Below are 22,165 nucleotides of genomic sequence, written 5' to 3' on the forward strand. Positions count from 1 at the left end.
AGATGAAGTACTTGATGGATGTGATGGATGGCATGATATGTATGTGAATAGATAGAGTATGCCAATGGAAGTACAGGGTGTAGATGGATGAGTCAATGAACAGGTTAGTCCTCTCCCCCTTTAGCATGGCGAATGAATACTTTAGCTATACCATTACCTGTGAACACAGCGACAACTGGCTGAATCCCCTACCATCTCCCTTCGATTACAGACAGAGGTGCCTGGTTTTCTGATCAGTCCAACCCTTGAGGATGTCTCTCCCACACACCACAGAGTAGGGATATTCCAGACAGCTTGTAGATGGCGATTCACAGACAACTCGCATAGTGGAATCCAGTGAGGTTGTCTGCTCAGACACCAGCAGGTGAGACAGTCTGGAGAACAGCTCATGTGACTGTGGTAGGCGGAATGGCTCAGCTGCCGTTTCTCCTCGATTCTGAAAAGTAAAATAAACACCTCTGAACTTCTTCCTGCTTCAGTCACTGTAACAGTGGGTATGTTTTGATTTAAAATGACCCCAGTTTGGCAGTAAGATCAATGTCTTACACCTCCCTCTTGACATAGCCCAGTTTGACGAGAGAGAGATCATTGTCTTACACCTACCTTCCGGATGGACCTCAGTTAGACAAGAGCAACATCAACCTTCTTGACATACCCCAGTTTGACGAGAGCGAGATCATTGTCTTACACCTACCTTCTTGACAGACCCCAGTTTGACGAGAGCACGACAGGCGTTCTGGGCCAGCAGGAAGTCATCCTCAGCTCGTGGTCCCAAACCTTCCTTGATCAGTACCTCAATGTTACTCTTCACCATTTCCATCTCCGCCCTAAGAACAACACAGGCGTCAACACTGTCATGGTGTTTTGTATGCATAAACATAACTTCCCATGTGCAATAACATACTTTGGCAACCACTAAATGGTTGAGATGTGGTCATGCTAACCTGAACTATTTCAATGCACAATAACTACACATCACACCCCAACACCATGTTTCAACATGTAAAATAATTTGAAAATGAAACACAAAAGGTTTATTCCAGCAACATCATGTCAGGGGACACCAGAAATGGGATTCACACATTGTACCTATGTGCGGAATCGAAACCCGGGTCTTTAGTGTGATGGGTGAACACTTTAACCACCAGCCTAGCCTAATCCCTTACAGCTGATGGAATTAAACCCAGTCACTATGATGGTAACAGTCTAAGTATAGAGAAATATCATCAGTTTTAGTTTCAACATTATTCATGTTATTATTTGTTATTATTATTTTATTCTTTTTTTACATATATTCTGTCTTGTCTTAAATCTATCAAAACATGTATATGAGACAGAAACTTGCAAATCAAAATGATCAGAGAAACAGGAACTTCTTCAAGCATGTAAAAGGCGAATCATGAACTATTAAAAAACAGACAACTTAAACGAAGGTAAACAGTTTTAACTCAAGGCAAGGTAAACAAACTGCAAGTGGTCACAAGCTCGACCAATACAGAACCAGCGTGCGGACAGTGACACAATGAGGCCTACCGCTGGTTGAATCTCCGACTGGGGATATATCTCGTAGGTAAAAAACTGAAGTTGTCATACCCAGCTGCCATTGAGAGCAGCAGCAACGCTGCACGGCTGTCTGATGCCGTCGTGTTCGGCACCTTCAACGTGAACCTCTCCCACAGCATCTGTATCACTGGTGGCCCAATCTCCCCGCTCTTGATGAACTCAACAACCTGCAGCACACAATAACACCTGAGCTTTTAATCCAAAACTAAATACATGATCTGTTCAAATCTATCTGATGTAGTCACACCAGGTAAACTTTATCAATGCATAGTGAGTGAGTTTAGTTTTACGCCGCACTCTGCAATATTCCAGCTATATGGTGGCGGTCTGGAAATAATCGAGTCTGGACCAGACAATCCAGTGATCAACAGCATGAGCATTGATCTGCTCAATGGGGAACCGATGACATGTGCTAACCAAGTCAGCAAGCCTGACCACCTGATCCCGTTAGTCGTCTCTTACGACAAGCATGGGTTACTTAAGTTTCATTCTAACCCGGAAATTCACGGGTCTTATCAATGTTTAAGTCACAAAGGTCTTTATTCTTAAATACAAGTGAACAATTCAGATGAGCATATCTGATTATTGTTTTTCTAATTAAAATGACCGGTTCTAAACCAAGATGATAATGGCTTGGCCATCTAAACTGTAATGGCTATTTACGAATTGATGACTGAAAAAGTGATGCAGAAAATGATTCAAAAGAAAAATTAAAATTCCCGGGTGAGTAAATTTGGTTAATGTTACTTTGAACAGTATTTCAGTTATGAAATAGAAGGACAGCTTGTCAGGAAAGCATATCATGGATTTAGCACTTTGGTGACAACAGTAAGAAAGGAGTTTGCAAACTTATAAACATAATCAGGATAATAATGATCTTAGGCATCTGGCGTGCCTAATTTTCAGCCCTGCAGATGATTGAGTCACCATGTCATCCGGTAGGTGCCAAGAAGTAAGAATGTTTCTATCTCAGTATGTTTGGGGTTGCTGATGAGGTACAAAAGTCAGCATTACCAGCCCTTCCAGTGATGTCAGGTCACCCAATGTTGCTCCGATGGTGAGGGCTGTTAGATTCGTCACGATGGCCAGGGCTTTCGACCTGTCACAGGGCAAACAAATTCAGGTTGAGCAAATATTTAACTGACATCTGTTATAAGTGAATGGAGTTCAAGAAAAACAGATTTCATCAAACTGTACTGCAGTACATGATGGATTCTCGAATTGTACAGAACTAGGTGTTTCACAAAAGGTAATGTTGACAAGTTTCACATTTTGTATTGTACTCGGTAACATGTCTGTTGAACATGCATTTGGAAATAGGTATCACATGGTGTAAAGTACATGGGAATAGGGGTTCACATATGGTGCTGTACTGGGTTACTGGGTTTTACAAAATCTTAAAGGTAAGTGGTTTCACAGATTGTACAATATCTTATTACATATGGTTTCATATATTGTGTGTTTCACAAGTTATCAGGGTTTCACAGATGGTACATTCGTGGGAAGTTGGTATTCAATACTAAACTGTACAAGGTTGTAGGTTCCACATTTTCAGGTAGAGACACTCAACTTCATTTTGGAATTCTGACATTACAAGATTCCCCCTTTCCCAGCCAAAGCAGCATTTGTTTTGATCTCCTACAGATGACTAAACCAGTGACATACAAGTTACACATGACCCTCACCTCTGGTTCCCGCCCTGGGGACTAAGGTACAGTCTCTTGTACGCCGCCACTACCGCCTCTTTCACCCCGGACTCCTTCGACCACACCAGCGTCAACATCCGCCTGATCCCCAACATGGTGGCCGTCACACCAAACTCAAACCCTGTCACGAAGAACTCAATGGCCTCAAATACATCAGACGTGTTCTTAGACCCCAGGAGTTGGCAGATGGTGGGGACAGACGTCTGAACTTGTTTGGCGAAGGTCAGAGAGTCCTGAATACACATGACAGTAGACTTCAATGTAAAAGATGTTATGTACCTGAGCTGAGAATTGCATGAAAAATCTCACAATATGATCACTGTATCCACTGATGATACCTCTGGTATCATGATACACCACCAGAATAGAGTAAGATAGATGAAATCATACTACCGTGGAAGCTGTCTAAACCGGCACTCATCGGGACTGAAGAATTAGTCCAGTTTAAACAGCGTGCCGGATTGTAGAGCTGACACGGTTACCCACGACTAGAACTGAACTGTTTTGTCACTCTCATATACAGTGTTGCATCACAATAAAACATGTCAACTCACTAGACAACACTGATTATTGTATAAACAAATATTCAAGAGGCTCATTTCATGCCGAGAGCCGGAATTGACAGCTGCCGGATTGCAGAGCCTTTAAATGATGATAAATGTACTAGCCACAGCAGGATTAAATTTTATGCCGGTGATGACAACATGCAGGATTGGACAGCTGCTGGTTTTGACAGCTTGCACTGTGTATACATATTTAAAACCCCCAACTTAAAACAAAAATTCCACACACCTCACAGAAACAACTTTCCAAACCCAACACCAAGTCCTCCTGTTTTGCTATACAGCCATTCTGTTCAATTCCTAGCACATCGTAATCTAACAAACCTACGATTCAAGTGCTGCCTGAACCTAAGTATCACTGACATCTTACACAAGTGTCCAACAGCCTAGCTGTATTTGCTTGAAATGGCAAAGGTGAGTGAGTGAGTATAGTTTGACTCTGCTTTAAGCATTATTTAGCAATATCACGGCAGGGGGACACCAGAAATGGGCTCCCCACATTGGACCCATGTAGGGAATCGAACCTGGGTCTTTGGTGTGACAACCCAACGCCACCAGGCTACCAGGCCACCAGGCTACCCCACCGCCCCAACGGCAAAAGTAAAAACTATAATCTTGAAGACAATCTAACCATGGGAGATGAGATTCATATTATGCACCTTTGTGTATGCAATAGTTCAGCCATATCATGGTACCATATCTGGGATAGCCAGAACAGTGGGTGATTGCATGACTAACAATCCAGGACGATGAAAGGAAATAATTCAGCAATATTCCAGCAATATGTGTCTAGAGCAGACAATCAGATGATCAATGACAAAAGCATAGATCCATCCATTCATCCATGGCATTCATGTTACACTGACTTCTCAGGTGGAATGGAGAGACAGAGTTATCTACCTTGAGGTACTGGACAAGCACCTGCTGCTTGCACACCTCGCTGGCAGCATCTCCCTCACCCTCAACAGGGGTAGCAGACACGTGGGCCAGCTTCTTGTTGCCTGAAACGGTCCATCATATACTGTCAGAGCGTGTGCAAACTATTTTAGTGACAAAATAATTTGTCAGGTTCACATCATATCCAAAAACATAACCATAGCTTCTAAAATCAATGGGTCTGATGCTTTATTTGTTCGGCAATATTCAGGGAAACGGTATATAATTAATTTTCTAGGAGTTTTTAATTAATCTTGATATGAGGTGACTTTAATACTTTCCTGTCTATTCCAATTGAAAATTAGATGAAATAAACGGTTAAGGAATCAAGAGGGTAAACAGACATAGTTATTTAACCCTGGGACCTCCTCAATCTTCAACTTTCAACAGTAGCATCGTGACAAGGACCCACTCCCTTTCATGTTGAATTTTAAACATTGAATAAAATATTACAAACAAGCAAGGTGACAAACATTCTGCCCTCACCTAGGAAGATCTCCTTCAGCTGCGTGACAGTTTCCGACACAGGATCTACCTCATGCTTGTCGACACTGAAACACAGCAACACATTATCATTATTATATTTATCATTGAGATACACTGATGCAAGCAAAGAGGACTGTTCAGGTTCATCAGCAGCACTTGGCCCTTGTTGCCAACACAATGTGAATGAGAAAGGAACACTGACCAGTCAAAACCACCAAGAACTTACAGGATACTTTCCATCAACTTTCAGGATACTTTTCATCATCATCATCATCATCATCATCATCATCATGGTTTCTGTTACACAACTACAAATGTCTATTCCCCCTCCTGTGTTATTTCAGATCTGGGTTCATGCAACATAGTTCACTTCTACACATGATCTATGCCGAAAATGTGACGTACATTCAATGAAGTAACTTTAGAAACAAGGTATCGATACATCTCCCACTTATTATTTTGTGCTAAATTATCTGCAGCAATGCTTCCCCCCAAAAAAAACATCAGATTTTGGAGTGGGCAGTACTGTTTTCTTTTGCAAGCAACTATCATTCTTCACAGAGTTGTCTCCCTTACCTGTGACCATCTTCCTGTCCATCTTTCTCTTCTTTCTGTTGATCATCTTCGCTCTGACTTGTCTCTCCATCCTCATCAGTCTGTGTTGTCTGATCGCCCTCCTGGTTGTGTCCCCTTGGTGCAAGGTCAGGCCACTGCTGCTGTGTGGCCGACAGGACCTTCACAGCGGACAGGTACCGACCTTCCAGCAACAGGTGGTAGATCCTTGTCAGCTGACTGCAAGGCAGGGATATTGTGGATAAAAAAAATCACAAGCCTGATTTCTTGCTTGCAGACATTTGGGAGGGTTTGGGGAGGATTTAGTAAGGGTTGCAGGGTTTGGGGTGGGGTTTGAGTCTTAGAGAAGGTTGGGACTGTGTCGGGGAGAATTTGGAGATATGTTTGAACATGTGATGGCAGGGGAGGGAAGGGTGGAAGTGGCCATCAGAATGGCTGAGACATGGGATGGGTAGGGAGAGAGAGGGATAAAGGAGGGGTGAAAGAGGCCATCAGAAAGGTTGAGCAACAGGATGGGAAGGGGCAGAGAGGGATAAGGGAGGGAAAGATTAGACTTCACTTGGTGTGAATGGGAGGAATGAAGACCTGAGGGTGTGGTGGTCATGGGAACAGCTGAAAGAGGGACCAGGAGAAGGTGAGGAGATGGGATGGTTGGTAAATGTGCAAACTGTATTACCAAACATATGCAGGTGTTTTTAGTGGTGTACACTGCCACAACATCAAGGGCATGTCACCAAAGTAGCGGGGCCTATCAACTCTAAAGCCTTTCGCCTTTTCAGCACAACTCAGTTTCAGCAACACTGTTACCAACAATCTACAGCCAATACTCACCGTTTCAGGAATAGCTCATACACAAATGACGTTTTCTCATTAAAGTATTGCATGTCTTTGTGATTCCTGCACCAGGCATCAGTGATGTCGGCCTGACATATGTGCTCACCTGGCAACAGTGAAGTCGGCCTGACATATGTGCTCATCACTTGGCAACAGTGATGTCGGCCTGACATATGTGCTCACCTGGCAACAGTGATGTCGACCTGACATATGTGCTCACCTTGCAACAGTGATGTCTTCCTGACTGATGTCCTCCTGGCTGTCCTCGTCCTGTGTGTCCTCTTGGCTGTTGTCTTCATCCAGGGCAGCAAGCAGTTTCTCCTCAACAGCCAACCACTCTCTCTCAAAGCCTTGCAGCACGTCATCTGTAATGCAGCATAATTTAATTTTTTATCAGCTATAAACCTTTTCCAAATACACTCGTTGGCATTCTCGCAGACATCAAATTATAGGGGAAATCTGAAGATTTTGAGCCACTTCAACACTAGTGTTACTGAAGTTACCAGGAGCATGCCCACTGTCTTCTCATCACAGGAGGATACATGTGTGTGTGTTTTGGGAACAATATCCTGATGCATTCTTAACAAAACCTGAGTTTTACTACTGTTACCCTAATTCATGGTTAGAAAATCATGGCATGCATTTTTTGTGTCATGCATTTGGGGCATCTGTGGTTAAATCGTTAGCTCCCTCCCCAACTTCCCGATTTGCCTACAAAGGGCATTTATTGTGGAATCCCAGATAACAGCCTAGTGAATCCCTGACGAAGATACATACCAGGGATGGGCTGTGGGAGATGCTCTGCTGGCTTCATGGCCGCCAGCTTCTCCACTTCCTTCTGATGGTTCAACTCCAACTTCTCCATCGGCAACTGTAACATCAGTCAGAGTTGTACTGGGAGCTACAGTCACCACAAACATCATACAGACTGTATCATATTTAGCATTTCATTTGTATTAGAAATCCCCAGTACTGTAATATCCAACACACCAGCAAGTACTCACCTTGGCAGCAAAGGGGTTACACTTGAGTAAGGCTGTCATCAGCTGGATGGCGTACCTCCGAACCTGGCTGGACTTGTCTTGGAGCCGACCAATCACCTTGGCAACCAGGTGCTCTTGGCGTGGCAGTGGTAAACACTAGGCATCAAGGTATAGAACTAAAGTTAGTTCATTAGAACTACAAATTTAGTTACCTGACAGTAGTGAGTTTAATTTTTTGCTGCTTTCAGCAATATTCCAGAAATATAACGAGAACACCAGAAATGGGCTTCACACATTGTGGGGAATAGAACCCAGGTCTTTGGCATGATAGGCGAACATGTTAAACACAAGCTACCGCACTGCCCCTACCTGACAGTAGAATGTCCCCCAGAAGTGAGTGAGTAGCTCAATTAAGATACCTGATAGAAACCTTGTTATTACTGGACAAATGTATTTACACCACCTGACAAGTCCTTCACACATTCTAAAAAACTCATTTCAGTTTAAAGACATGACACAAAGCTAAAAAAAAAAATGCCAAGCAGAACAGATGAAACTCTCACCTTTTCATTGACTATTGTCAACCAGATCTGCAGAACTTTACTTCTGACAAATGCATGAACATCATGAATATGTTCCTGAAAAGAAAAAAACCCCGATGAGATGTTATTTGGTGAGTGAGTGAGTTTTTCAGTTTAACCTCGGAGTTTAATGTTGTTTTGAATAGTATGTTAGTTGTATTATCTTGATGCATAATGTTGAGTGATTTAGTCCTATGATGAAGCACTCTCCACATGAATCTCACAGATGTGACACAGATTGTGAGAAATACATTATACTTTCCAAGAAAAATATTCATTCAAAGTGAACAGTCTGTGAAATGTCTGTGCTTTGAATGCAAATTCCTAATTTTGGTCAACTTAACAGAATGCTGTCAACTAAGTCATACATCATGGATACCTGATTCTCATCTTCATCAGCTCTTATGTTAGGTGATTGGTTGGTGTTTAACGCCACACCCAGCACTATTCCAGCTATGCAGCAGTCTGTAATTGATCTAGTATGAACCAGACAATCCAGTGATCAACAGCATGAGCATCGATCTACACAATTAGGATATGATGACATGTGTCAACCAAGTCAGTGAGCCTGACCACACAATCCCATTATTTGCCTCTTACGACAACCTTGGGCGGCTCAAGATCAATTCTAACCCGGATCTCACAGGTTCATCAGCACTTATGACAACATGCAAGGAGACAATGTGAAACCTGTTCAGTATCTTACCTCCAGTTTATCAAAGAAGCCATCTCTGGCCTTCTTCATGTTATCGTCCAGGCCGTCCTTTGACAACACACGCCGCAGAATCTCACCCAGCACACCCAACACTCCATTCCGCATCGAGTAGGACTGAAAGTTACACCATATAAATTTCTATGTTAAATGGTCTATCTCACAAATGCAAACAATCTGTTCATAAAAGTAGTCTAACAATGAGGTTGGTCGAATGGGGAACCGACATCGAAGGGAAATAACTCTGACAACATCTCGGTGCTGGTAAAGTTTTGCTTTACAAATAAGATCAATAAACACTCAACATTGCATGGTAGTTTTTATGCATTAGTTTCCTGTAAAATCATATCCTGTTGACAATTTTTTCTCAAGTTAGGGCCTTTTAAAGGCAAATCACTGGTAATAAGGGCTTTATCAAGGCTGAAACAAATTTAGGGTCTTTTGGAGGCAAAAGTTTCAAATGTCAGAACTTTCCATGAGGAACGAAGACACTAAGTAGCATGTGAAGCATCTGCCTTACATCTCCATCCAGGTGACACAGCAATACACTGATGTTCGGCAACATCACTGCTGGCACACGCTCTGCCAACTCCACCAGGAACAGCGAGTACGCCCTCGTCCCAGACGTGTCACGGCTCAGGTCCTGGGCATCTATGCGGCCGATTTCTCTGAAATATTCAAAATTAAAACTGCTAATGGCTTTTGAAACAAAACAAACATCTACCATCTGAGAAGTCAAAGTACAATCCCAGTTCAAATCAACAGTTATACCAGTGAGCATAGCTAACAAAAGATATCACAACGTGTTGCTGATGCTTGTTGCAGAGCCCTTTTTTCCAAGTGTACTTCCCAGGGAGCTGAGAATGAAAATCAAGAGAACAATAATGTAATTTTTAGAGTAAAATTGATATTTTATACTTATCCTGACTCATGCTCTTTTGCTTGTCTTCTTCTTCTTGCGAACATAGTGGAACACTTGTATCTCCTTATTTGAAGCTCCCTTCAAAATAAAATCACTAATTGGTACTCACCACGAGTTGCTCCCCTTTGTCTCCCCTGGCGGGAAAAGGTGTCGCCACCCTCTGGCCATGTGCTCCACTCTCTCCTGATTTAGCGAGCCCAACACTTGAATTTACAGGGAAATCCAAAGTGTTATGTGGGGAGGATGGGAGGGCTAACCTCATGAGTCAGGATAAGTATAAAATATCAATTTTACTCTAAAATTACATATTTTTCCTTATCCTGACTCATGCTCTTTGCTTGTAGCATCCTAACGGAACGGAGGTGGGTAACAGAATACTTTGGATTTATAATTAGTGATTTTGTATAGATATACTGTAATATCCCCTACGGGAACTTCATGAAGTCTTAGATTTAGGATGTTTCCTGTATAAAGAAAACCATAGGTTATATAAAGCCATTAAAGGGGAATTACATTATGAATATATTGAACAATACATATAAATTATATATATATATATATAGGTGACTCTGATAGAGGCATTGAAATTGACTATATCCAAGTATATGCTTAAGGTAGAATACTTAAGCTGAACATATATACATAGCCCTAAAACTCCTTAGAGTTATAAGCTAGATGAGTATGTATAAAATACATATTAATCTTGTGAGGCTAATATTTTAACGCCTACGAGGGACTGTCAGTTGCTGAGCGAGGACCAGTGGTCCGAAATGGTGAATGCCAGAGACATCTTCTGTAGTGATGTCTCTTAGGTAGTGATTAGCAAATACCATGTTAGATTTCCAATAGCATCCTTCCATAATCGTGTTCAAGGAACAGTTACCGTGTAGGGCGAGGGTAGAGGCCAGTGCCCTGATCTCATGTGGATTTGATGCTGTTGGTGGGTCCAAGCCTGCTGCCTTGTAGGCACGGAGAATGACAGTCCTTATCCAAATAGATATTGTGGTCCGTGACACTTCTGTTTGATTCGTAGGCGATAATGGGATGAATAAACGTTTGAGAAATCTTCTCCTTGTTTTGGATCGTCGTAAATAAACTTTGAGCGCTCTTACCGGACACAGTGATAGGTCTTGTGTATCTTGTGATCCGAGAATAGAGGATAGCGCCGGGATGTGGAATAATCTGTCTGGTTGACCTGGCAGTTGATTCTTTGCAATGAAATCCCATCTTAATCCGAGGTGCGCTGTGTTATGATTGTCATCAAACTGTATCCTCTCGTAATCCAGAGCGTGAATTTCAGACATTCTTGCTGCTGTGGCTAGCGATAGCAGAAACAATGTTTTCTGTGAGAGAAATTCAAAGTTTGTCGATTCCAAGGGTTCATAGACCTCACTCGTGAGGTGTTGTAACACTACATTCAGATCCCAAGCTGGGGCGTGGAACTTCCGCTTTTGGTCCTCCAATCGGAAAGCTCGTAGTAAGGCCAGTAACTCTGGAGATCTTGTCAATTTGACACCCGTTCTCATGGTGATTACAGAGCTAAGCGCGGCAAGATATGTTGATATCGTTGAACCTTTTAAATGTTTGTTTTGGCGTAGGTAACACAAATAGTCTGCCACTTGAGGTTGTGAAGCCTCTCTTGCTGTAAACCCTTTCTTTGTTGCATAATTTTCGAAACTGTGCCACTTGTCGTCGTACAAGTTACGAGTTGAGTAACGTAAGGCAAGCGTGACTGCTTTTGCCGCCCTGGCAGAATATCCTCTCTTGTTTAAACACATTTGTATACAGTCCATACGTGTAGTTGGAACATTGCTGGGTTTCCGTGCACTTGTTTGGTGTGAGGATGAATTAACAGGTTTGCGCGCTTGGGTAGCTCCAGTGTTGGTTGACCGATTTCTTGAATTAGTATGGGAAACCACGTTCTGGCCGGCCAGTAGGGCGCGACCAAAGTGAGTTGTAGGCTCTGTGTTTGTCTGATTTTCTGTAATACTTGAGGTATTATTGCTGGCGGCGGAAACGCGTACGCATTGAGGCCTTCCCATGATAGACTTAGAGCGTCCGTTGCCCAAGCTTGGGGGTCTGGGACTGGTGACACGAATGTCGGTAGCTGATTGTTGAATCGCGTGGCGAATAGGTCTATTAGCGGCGCTCCTAATTGCTTGATTATCTGTGCAAAAATTTCCCGGTTGATCATCCACTCTGTCGGTGATGGTAGATGAGGCCGAGAGAGAGCGTCTGCTAGTATATTTCTGGCTCCGGGAATGTGCACTGCTCTGACATGTAGATTTAGATCTTGTATTAAATCGAACAGTTGAAAGCTTAGGTTCAAAAGGTTCATCGATCTCGTTGAGCCTTGCTTGTTTATGTAGAACGCCACTGTCGAATTGTCTGTATGGATCATTAGGCGCGCATTTTGTAGAAATGTGCTCCAATGTAGAATGGCGTTGATTACAGCTTTCATTTCTAGACTGTTTATATGGAGTTTGCATTCTTGCTGATTCCATAACCCTGATATCGTGTGGTTGGTGAGATGAGCTCCCCAACCTTGGAGTGACGCGTCTACATACAGATGGGTTTTGTATTCCTGCTCTGCTAAACAAATCCCTTCGCAGACATTCGATTTCTTGGTCCACCATAGTAGATGTGGTCTGAGATGTTTCGGTAGACTGAATGGTTGTACATCGTTGAGATGTGCGTTGATGAGGACCTGTAGGGGACGTAACTGTAATCTGCCTGTGACAGTCATGTCTTGGGCTGATGTGAGAAGACCTAGTAGGCTCTGCCATTGTCGCAGTGGTAACGGAGAGAGTAGAGCTGGTGGAATGGTCTGTTGTATCTTGAGCCAACGGTCTTCTGGTACCATAATACGGTTGCGATTTGTGATGAATCGAATACCTAGGAACTGTAGGTCTTGCGATGGTACTAGGTCCGACTTGCGTAAGTTTACTAACCAACCTAGTTGTGTTAGTAGCTTTATGATGTAATTTAACTGTAGTTTGAGACGCAGTGGATCTTGATCTACTTGTATCCCGTCGTCGAGGTAAAACGCACTGCGTAGCCCTTGACGATGTAGAAATTTGATAATCGGTTTCGTTATCCTCGTGAATAGCCAGGGGGCTGATGATATTCCGAATGGGAGTACTTTCCACTGGTAATGTAGCCCTTCTAGAGTAAATCGTAGGTATTTCCTGGAATCGGGATGAATGGGGATGTGCAAGTAGGCATCCTGTAGATCTATGCTGCCCATGTAGTCCATAGGACGAATCATCTGGCGTAACTGAGGTAAATGTATCATGCGAAACTTCGGTGGTTTGCGTAGATAGTTCTTGTTGAAAAAGCTCATGTTGTAGATGAGTCTGTATTTCTCCGTGGAGTTTTTCTTGGGAACTAGGAAAACTGGGGAGTAGAAACCTGGTTCGACGTTTGCTTGATCTATTACTTCTATGGCCTGTTTGGATAGGAGTGATGAGACAGCCTCTTTTATCTTTGGTAGTTGTTGCGCTTGTAAATCGAACTTGGGGGGTTTGATTGTCAGCGGAGGCTTGTCCTGTAGAGGGATACTAAAACCGGTTGAATAATGTTGGAGACGAAGGATCTTGCAGTATTCCCAGTTTTCCCAGTGTAGTTGGAGGCGCCCACCCACTTGAGCTGGTTGTACTGGAACGGCTGGGGTGGAAGACTCCAGTCGCTCCAACCTGTGTTTCAGCTGCCTATAATTGCGGGAACCTCTGGGTGTCCTGCCTCTTCCTGATCCTCCTCTATAGTTGCCATATGGGCTTAATTTAAAAGAATCTTTACCTCTAGAGCTGGCTATCTTCCTGTCTCTTGCTCTTTGTAGGCCCGTGAACTTAGATCTGCCTGAGTATCTTTGTGAAGTCTGACTAATGACGCTGGCTAGTGTGTCCATCGATCTAATCATAAGGACTTCCCTGGAATCCTTAGAGACTTCCTTGGCTTAACCTTGTCGATTTCTCGCCAAAGATGGATGTTGTCGACCACGGGCTGTATAAAGTGGGCTGTAAAGTTCTCCCCCAATTACAGGAGGCGCAGGAGGCCTTGACGACGAAGCTAAGGTCAGTGCTGCTGAAACAGATGTAAGATGATCCGCTAAAACTGCTGATCTTTCTTTGCATAAGTAAGGCAGAATAAATCATTCTATCATCTTCCTCCGTGGAATCCCCGAATCTAGTAATAAGAGTCTCATTGATCGCCCTAGATCTATTTAACCCAAAGAACATACGCCTCGGCCATGGTTTCTATATGAGCCAACTTGCATCATCCATCTTGTAAATCTTGTTCTTTACATCGCTGATGATCTTATAGTTCTCATCGATGTCCTGGGCCTTGTAGAAGGAGTCCATGTTATGCGTGGAGAACTTCTTGGCTTGAAAGTTGGGTAGATGTGGTATCTGAACTTTCGTGAGCTTTCTGGAAAGCTGCATCTAGATTCTGTGGCACTGCCGCAATCGGGTCGATCGGGGTAGAGTGATTGCATCTGGATCATCTTCCTTCATCAAATACGCCTGAGCTGTATTGCCACTTTTAGATGGTGATGTGAGATCTAGGTTATTGACCATCCAATACCGTGATTCTGCATCAGAAAATATGATTCCTCCATCATCCTCAAAACCATCATCATTAATAAATTGTAGATGCTCTTCGACCGCGTAGCTGTCTGAATATCTGATGAGGTTTGTGGCGATCTAGTTGACTTGCGCCGCTTCTATGTGGAGATCTGATGGGTGATCGACCTGGTGATGAACGGAGTGGAGATCGCCTATGGGATGATCTTCTCGAGACTTGTGAGGTGAATGTTGATAGCTTCGCTAAGCTCTTCGGCAGTCCCTCGATGTTCTTCTAGACGATGAAGATCTGGAATCATATGTCTTTCGCGAATGCCTTCAAGCTTCATTTGCGCCCGTCCGGGGATCGATGATATGACCTTCGGAAGGCTTCCGTGATGTCTGATGGTCTGAGTCCATATCTAGAGATGAAATCGAAGATGGTGATGATCTCTCCGCCGCTAAGGCCTTCGAAGGCTGTACATCTAGGTCCTTCGCCAAGGTGGTGCGGACTTCCTTCGCGAAGGTGACATCGCCTTGGCTGCTACGCTGACGGGGTGCCTCTGGGGTGCTGTTGTTCACGTTGGAGCCTTCGCTGGGCTCGGACTTCGCTTGGCGCAGTTTGTAGTGGTCCTCCATGATGTTCATAATCTGCCGCGATCATGTCTTCTGGGATGATCAGAGACGGTCGCCGGCGCCTTTTCTGCGCATGGGGTTCACATCAATGACGCCTGACGCCGGTGTAGAGGCATCAGGCTGCATGGAGATCTCTGCAGAAGTCACAGTCGCTGACACCGGGTCGCTTCTTCTGCCAGAAGTCGGGATGATTATCGGCTGATCATCGAGAGGCCCAACTCTGCTGCTGGAACGATCTCGGCTGAGAAAGTTCTTGCTGTCTTCGTAGATTTCCCTTTGGAAGTCTGGCGCTGCCCTGGGTGTCCTCAATCTGCTTGAGACGACGATGAGGCCCTCTTAGACTTAGTCTGCAATGACGGGATGTCTGGGGAGGCCGGTCGCTTCTTCGAGGTAACGGATCTGGCCCCACGCGCCTCTGCCGCAGGGGTCTCTAGCAGAACACCAGACGGAGAGGGTCGATCGCTAGCAGCTGACTGGAAGGAATATCTGGACTCTCTGCCATGTTTTGCCTTTGTTTGCGTGATCTATCTGCAGCACGCCTTAAGACGAAAGATGATATTTATTAAATGCAGAATGAGATAAATTAATGCAGTAACTGCAACGCGGAATTAAACGCACACACGGGCGAGAACAACTAGGGCATATTACATGTGGATCGGAGGCAGAAAACGTAATCTACAAATCGCACAGATTTTCATGAACGTAAAGTTAGCTGAACAATCACTTAATACACGGAATAAACAGTAGAAATAATGATAATTAATCAATACAAATAGTAAAGGATACTAGCTATACCTCTATAGTAACCTATGAGAGGTAAAACTAAGAGATTATCAAAGGATATGTGTGTAAGGAGACACAAGGCTCTCACATCCTGCTCACTGGGCTAAGAAGGAGAGAGTGAAGCACATGGCCAGAGGGTGGCTTACACCTTTTCCGCCAGGGGAGACAAAGGGGAGCAACTCGTGGTGAGTACCAATTAGTGATTTTATTTTGAAGGAGCTTCAAATAAGGAGATACAAGTGTTCCACTATGTTCGCAAGAAGAAGAAGACAAGCAAAAGAGCATGAGTCAGGATAAGGAAAAATTGGCTCCATAATGGTTGACAAACATCTCCACTGTGAGTGACAATGGTGAGACCAGGTGTTCGAAATGCTGGAGCAGCTGGATCACTTTCAGACTGGCTCCTACAACACAGGAGATACACGGGTTCATTTGTAGGGATATTGGATTACTCCTGGGGAAATGCTGATTCACTTATGGGGTAAGTTTCAGGGCAATACAGAGTCACTTTCAGGGCAATACAGTCACTTCCAGGGCAATACTGGGTCACATTCAGGGCAATACTGGGTCATGTTCAGGGCAGTACAGAGTCACTTTCAGGGTAATACTGGGTCACTTTCAGAGCAATACTGGGTCACTTTCAGGGCAATACTGGTTCACTTTCAGGGCAATACAGTCACTTCCAGGGCAATACAGAGCCACTTCCAGGGCAATACATTCACTTTCAGGGCAATACAGAGTCACTTTTAGGGCAATACAGTCACTTCCAGGGCAAAACATTCACTTTCAGGGCAATACTGGGTCACTTTCAGGGCAATACAGAGTCACTTTCACTTGCATCGAATGAGCTATGCTGGCTCAATTTTCACTTTGAGGGCAATACTGGGTCTCTTTGAATACATGTTCACTGAGAGGCTTGCCAATCACAAGGCTTTTCCTTAACCCTTGAATACAGATGGCCATTTGTGGAGAAGTTGCTAAGTAATAAAGCGCATTCAACAAGAGGGAAAAAAGTGAACATTCTACATGCAAGCACAAACACACACATACATGAGCACGCACACGACATCATGGCATAGTGTCACATATCATCAATATCTTGGTCCAAATGTAAATGCCTTGGATTTTTGTCTCCAGATGTAAATTACTGATCACACTTACCGAGACCATGGTTATATCTCTTCACCAGGCAGCCAAGAATGTGAGAAATTGTTTCCCTTGTGTCCTTCACCTTGGATATTCCAGGATTCTCCAGCAGTTTGTAGCATGTGTTACTCACTAAACTGTGGAGAAGAAAAAATACATGTTCATTTATATCTTCACAACTCTCTACAATCTTACTCAACTTGATATCGATCTGCATCAAGATCTGTCTACACCTCTATAGCATGTAATATCCATTGAATCCCGAACAAACTTTCACCACTCTTACCAAATGAAGCAAGAATGATTTCTAGAAAAATGCAGGTCAATTTCTTTACCACCTCAAATAGGAAATTTGAAAATTTTAAATATAAATTGTATATCCTATCTCACAGTATGCACTTCTCTCTCTTGATTCGACATTGAGTGGAAAGATGTAATCTTTTCCTCCCAAGCACTCCACCCTCATTATAAGACAGCTTCCTAGTTGTCATGCATAGCATGTGGCATGCTCCACTAGCTGCCCACGTGACTATCTCTGAATCATCATTCTCATTCTTGGAGCCACTGCATAATATCAATCTGGGGAGAATCTGCATAGTGGTGAGGATGGGCTGGAATCTGTCGCATGAGATAGGATAAGCATATAAATATACAATCTCTATTTAAAATTTTAATTTTTTTAACTTATCCTATCTCACGGTGCAGTGTGTAACAGCCAACTCAGCTGCTGGAGAAGCTTCATACTGAACTCCAACTGAAGAGGACAAATACTAAGGGTTCTGTGGTGGAAAGAATCAACTCCTTCAGACTGGAGTCTCTGTGCCTGAATGCATGTCCTCAGTGCTAACGGAACTATGTACATCTCTTGGAAAACACAACGATGAATTGAACTTGGTCGGGAGATCAAGTGTTTAACAGCCAACCCAGCTGCTGGAGAAGCTTCATACTGATCGTAGAAGAGCGACTGGTCTCTCTTGGTGATCCTGGTAAATGAGCCATCCTGGTAAAGTAGACAGAGCCGTGGAAATTCCAAAAGGCAGGACGGTCCATTGATAATGGATCCCTTGGAACACGAACCGGAGGAATTTCTGCAAATCCTGATGAATGGGCACATGAAGATATGCATCTTGAAGGTCTAGGCTGACAAGAAAATCCTCTTTCTTCAGGATAGTGCGAAGAAGGACGATTGATACCATCCTGAGTGAGGCGGGCGTTGGATATAGTGTGCATTGAAAAGTTTCATGTTGAAAATGAGTCTTAGATTCCATGGAGATTTTCTTGGGAACCAGAAAGATGGGGGAATAGAACCCTGGAGTGCTGGGCGCCGGACTGAGAGACTGGACTGCACATTTTGCTAGGAGTGTACCAATGGTGGAGCAAAGAAACTGGATCTGGTCCACCGGGTAACTGCGATGTACCGGATGCACTGTCAGAGGCAGGCGTCCGATCACTGGAAGTTGATAGCCTTTGGCGGGGTGGTCAGTCACAAAAGGATCGTCAAGGATGGTCCAATTGGGAGCGAACCTCCCTAATCTCCCGCCCACTGGAGAGTCGTAAATGGGGACGGAATGAGGCGGGAGTTCCCAGTCATGCCCTTGTTTCGACGAGTCACTGCTTGGGGACCACATTCCCAGCCCCGGGGTCGGACTTGGGAGGACGTCTGGAAGAGGTGCCACGGGAGGACCTGCTACCTCTAGCTCAGGACGAATGACCATGAAAACCCTGAAGAAGTTCCAGATGAGATGGCACAGACCACGGAGCCCGTCTCTGTATCATGGACACTTGCAGATGGGATTTCTGGAGTTTCAATAATTCCACCTAAACTTGAAACTAAATGTCCCGATCCACGGAAGAGTTCAGCCTTAAACCTGTCGATCCCATGGCGACGATGAACTGCCAGGAGATAACCAAGGAAATGAGACAGCTGGTCCAGTACGATCTGAAATTGGTTCAGTATAAGGGACATACAGCCCCTGATGCAAGCATCCTGGACGGTGAAAGAGTGCTCCACTGATGCCGCAAGCGCATCCACCTCCAAGATGATGCAGTTGATCGAGAGTAAGGAGCGACGAATAGCTGTGTCCATGTGAAACAGTTCTCTGTCCTCAACTAAAAAGGCTGAACAAGTCCGCTGAGGAGATCGGGAGCGAGGAGGGGAGGTATCGCAACGAGAACGATGATCCCTGTATCTTGAACGATAGACAGCAGTCGATCGTGTAGGAGATCTAGGTTGTGCGCAGATAATGACGAGAAGACGAAGTCCGAGGTGGTGACTTCCAGCGAAGAACTGATCTCAACAAAGTAGATGAAGGCATGTGTTTAGTTGAATGCGAACGAGTCGAAGAGTTGTGAAGAGTAGACCTACCAGGTCTATCCGGTGAACAAATCCGAAGAATAATAGGAGACTGGTCCAAACGACTTGGTGAAAACCGCGTCCGTGCTGAAGAGACGTGACTGTAAGATCCAACAGAGTTCGGGGAAGTACTCAGAGACAGATGATCCGGAGAAGGGCGTTCCGATTTGAGGAAAGCCGTTTCGGCGAAAGTCGATTCACCATGTCATGCCATTTCGGTGAAGTCTGCTGTTTTGGCGAATGTTGTTTCGACGAAGTCCATTTCGGTGAAACCTGTTTGGAAGAAGACCGATCCGGTGAATGTTGAATAGTAGACTGCCGTTTCCATGAAGACAGGTTCGGCGAGAGCTTTTTCGTAGGGAGCCAGTCTAACTGGTTCAACGAGTGCTGTTTCGGCGAAGGTAGACGTTCCGGCGAAAGTTAAGGTGGAGAGGTACGGACAGGCGAAGCGTGATCTGTTGAACTGTGATTCGACGAACTGGCAGGCTTCGGAGAAGTAGAAGACCAAGGTAGTTGGATGCAAGAGACAACACTTCTATTCACTGAATGGGAAATAGACGGCGAAGCAACCACTAGCAGGCGTTTAGGCGAGGTAGACTGATTCCTGTCACTGCTGGACGAACGACGAGAGCAAGAACGGCTATGGCACATGCGCTCTGGGCAGCCAGGCTTAGAGATAAGCTGATTCTTGTCCGAAACAGATAATCCAGGTTGCCTTGATAACTGGTCCGGTGAATGAGAGACAGAGAGCGTAGTTCTAAGGTCCCGCTGTGCAGAAGTATCCTGAGGGGTGGTAACACGCTCGACAACCACTACCCGGGATGTGGTCGAAGACGAAGGACTCGGGCTGGAATGTTGAGAGCCAAGCAGTTTCTGAAGGTCTTCAGATAAATAAGACATTCTCATGAAATCCTCTTCATTCAAGGGAGGGGACTGTGACCGACGAGCAGACAAAGTAGGACGCTTAAACTTGCCTTTCTTGGTGGGACTGGGTCCGTCCGTTGCTGTCAGCAACACGACGAGCACAAGCCCTAGTGTAATCACCAAAAGCTTCGAAGGTAAGATTCTTGCATTTATCGCAACGACAGTCCCATTTAAATGTCCCACACAGTCAACACAAAACATATGTGGATCACTCGCAGAGATCACCTTATTACACTGCGAACATTTCTTCCTCTTTTTGGGCTGGTCAACTTCCCCATGTTGTAGACTAATGTTTTCAACATTGAGTAAAGCAAAACACGTTCACACTCATGTGCGACAAGAAGAATAATGATGATTCAGAGATAGTCACGTGGGTAGCTTGTGGCGCATGCCTTGCATGACAACTAGGAAGCTGTCTTATAATGAGGGTAGCATGGAGTGCTTGGACGGATGGACAAGAGAAGCCTAGGGAGAAAAAAGTTACATCGTTCCACTCTCAAGTGTCAAATCAAGAGAGAGAATGCATACCATGAGATAGGATAAGTTCAAAAATTATGTTTTGAGCAAAAAACAAAGAACACAAATATACCTAGACACTCCACCCTCTGGGATGTGGACATCATGGTGCACATGAACGACATAATGTATAAAGTCCGCAACAAAATAGTTGTGATTGTGTTTTATGCATTTGAAACTACTCATATAGATTTGTTTTGAGAGACAGAAATGAGATATGTATGTTTATGTGTCACTCAGACCTCAATAATGATCAGAAAGTTTACTTGACGCCCTCCACCTACAGAGTTCCACAAATGACAGTGACAACATTCATTAATCATCATAAGACCTTTTCAACTGAAATCAAATACAGTGAGACCCCCGATACCTGCACCCCAAATATCCGGAAACCTCGCCTTCCAGTCAATTTTGATAAAAAAAACCAACAACAATCTCTTATGTTAAAAAGGTTTCCGATTCCGGACGGTAAATTTTAAAACCAACCGGCTGAATCAACACAATATTGACTCACTTATCCCCAAGGAGGACTTCTTCTGAAAACAAAATGACTCACTTATCCGCACAAAGCATTGATCTTCCGCTGACTATGTGAAGTGAAGCGTGAGTGTCCCATGTGTCTGCTAATCCAGATTAATGACTGATCAGCAGGGTATTGGTGGTGATTAGTAGGCCTATCTGACGCTGAGTGAATTGTAATTGGTACTGACTGACTGACTGAGTTTAGTTTTACGCCGCTTTTAGCAATATTCCAGCAATATCACGGCGGGGGACACCAGAAATGGGCTTAACACATTGTGCCCATGTGGGGAATCGAACCCGGGTCTTCGGCGTGACGAGCCAACGCTTTAACCACTAGGCTACCCCACCGCCCCTGTAATTGGTAAATCAAAACGACCATGCTGTTTTGGCAGTGTTTCTAAACCAGAAGTGTATGCTTGCTACCGTTTCAACACTAAGAATCTAAGATGCCATTACCTATTGGCAACTTTCAGAAAATGTTAAGGTGGCTTGCAACATTAATACAGGTGCACTGGTTTAGACTGATTCATAAAACAAGATGGCTGACCTTACGAACTCCTCCTCTGGGATGGGTGGGTCCCAGAGCTTTGGGAGATTGAGCTGTATGATCTGAAGTAGGGCGTGTACCCCCCATCTCTCGCTCACGCTCCCAGTCAATTCCTGAATCCACACGCTTCTTCTGGGACTTTCGACCCTGGTGACAAAGTGAACATGACCACAAGATAAGTATGGATTGAAAACGTTTCTGTTATCGGTAAACTTCATTCATTCATTCAGCAAATCACATCACATGATATAACATGGATTCTAATGCTCATCTTGTTTGTTTGTCATTTAACCCACACTGCAACATTCAAGGTGGCA

At 44.2% G+C, this 22,165-nt stretch overlaps 1 protein-coding gene across 1 annotated transcript in view; it reads right to left on the reverse strand.

Annotated features, from left to right (window-relative positions):
- LOC124287085 (condensin complex subunit 1-like) overlaps window positions 1–22,165 on the reverse strand; it is a 45,313-nt gene that overhangs the window by 19,585 nt on the left and 3,563 nt on the right. Inside the window, 19 exon segments of the mRNA XM_046723564.1 lie at window positions 210–436; window positions 695–827; window positions 1,534–1,730; window positions 2,578–2,662; window positions 3,249–3,502; window positions 4,733–4,833; window positions 5,255–5,319; window positions 5,831–6,046; window positions 6,882–7,026; window positions 7,439–7,532; window positions 7,666–7,800; window positions 8,208–8,282; window positions 8,932–9,054; window positions 9,458–9,605; window positions 9,784–9,794; window positions 16,150–16,244; window positions 17,002–17,123; window positions 21,849–21,931; window positions 21,933–21,995. Of these exon segments, the coding sequence (XP_046579520.1) occupies window positions 210–436; window positions 695–827; window positions 1,534–1,730; window positions 2,578–2,662; window positions 3,249–3,502; window positions 4,733–4,833; window positions 5,255–5,319; window positions 5,831–6,046; window positions 6,882–7,026; window positions 7,439–7,532; window positions 7,666–7,800; window positions 8,208–8,282; window positions 8,932–9,054; window positions 9,458–9,605; window positions 9,784–9,794; window positions 16,150–16,244; window positions 17,002–17,123; window positions 21,849–21,931; window positions 21,933–21,995 (2,372 nt within the window).

Source organism: Haliotis rubra, unplaced genomic scaffold (genome assembly GCF_003918875.1).
Source record: "Haliotis rubra isolate DU_JTF1 unplaced genomic scaffold, ASM391887v1 Scf4, whole genome shotgun sequence".
NCBI lineage: Eukaryota > Metazoa > Mollusca > Gastropoda > Lepetellida > Haliotidae > Haliotis > Haliotis rubra.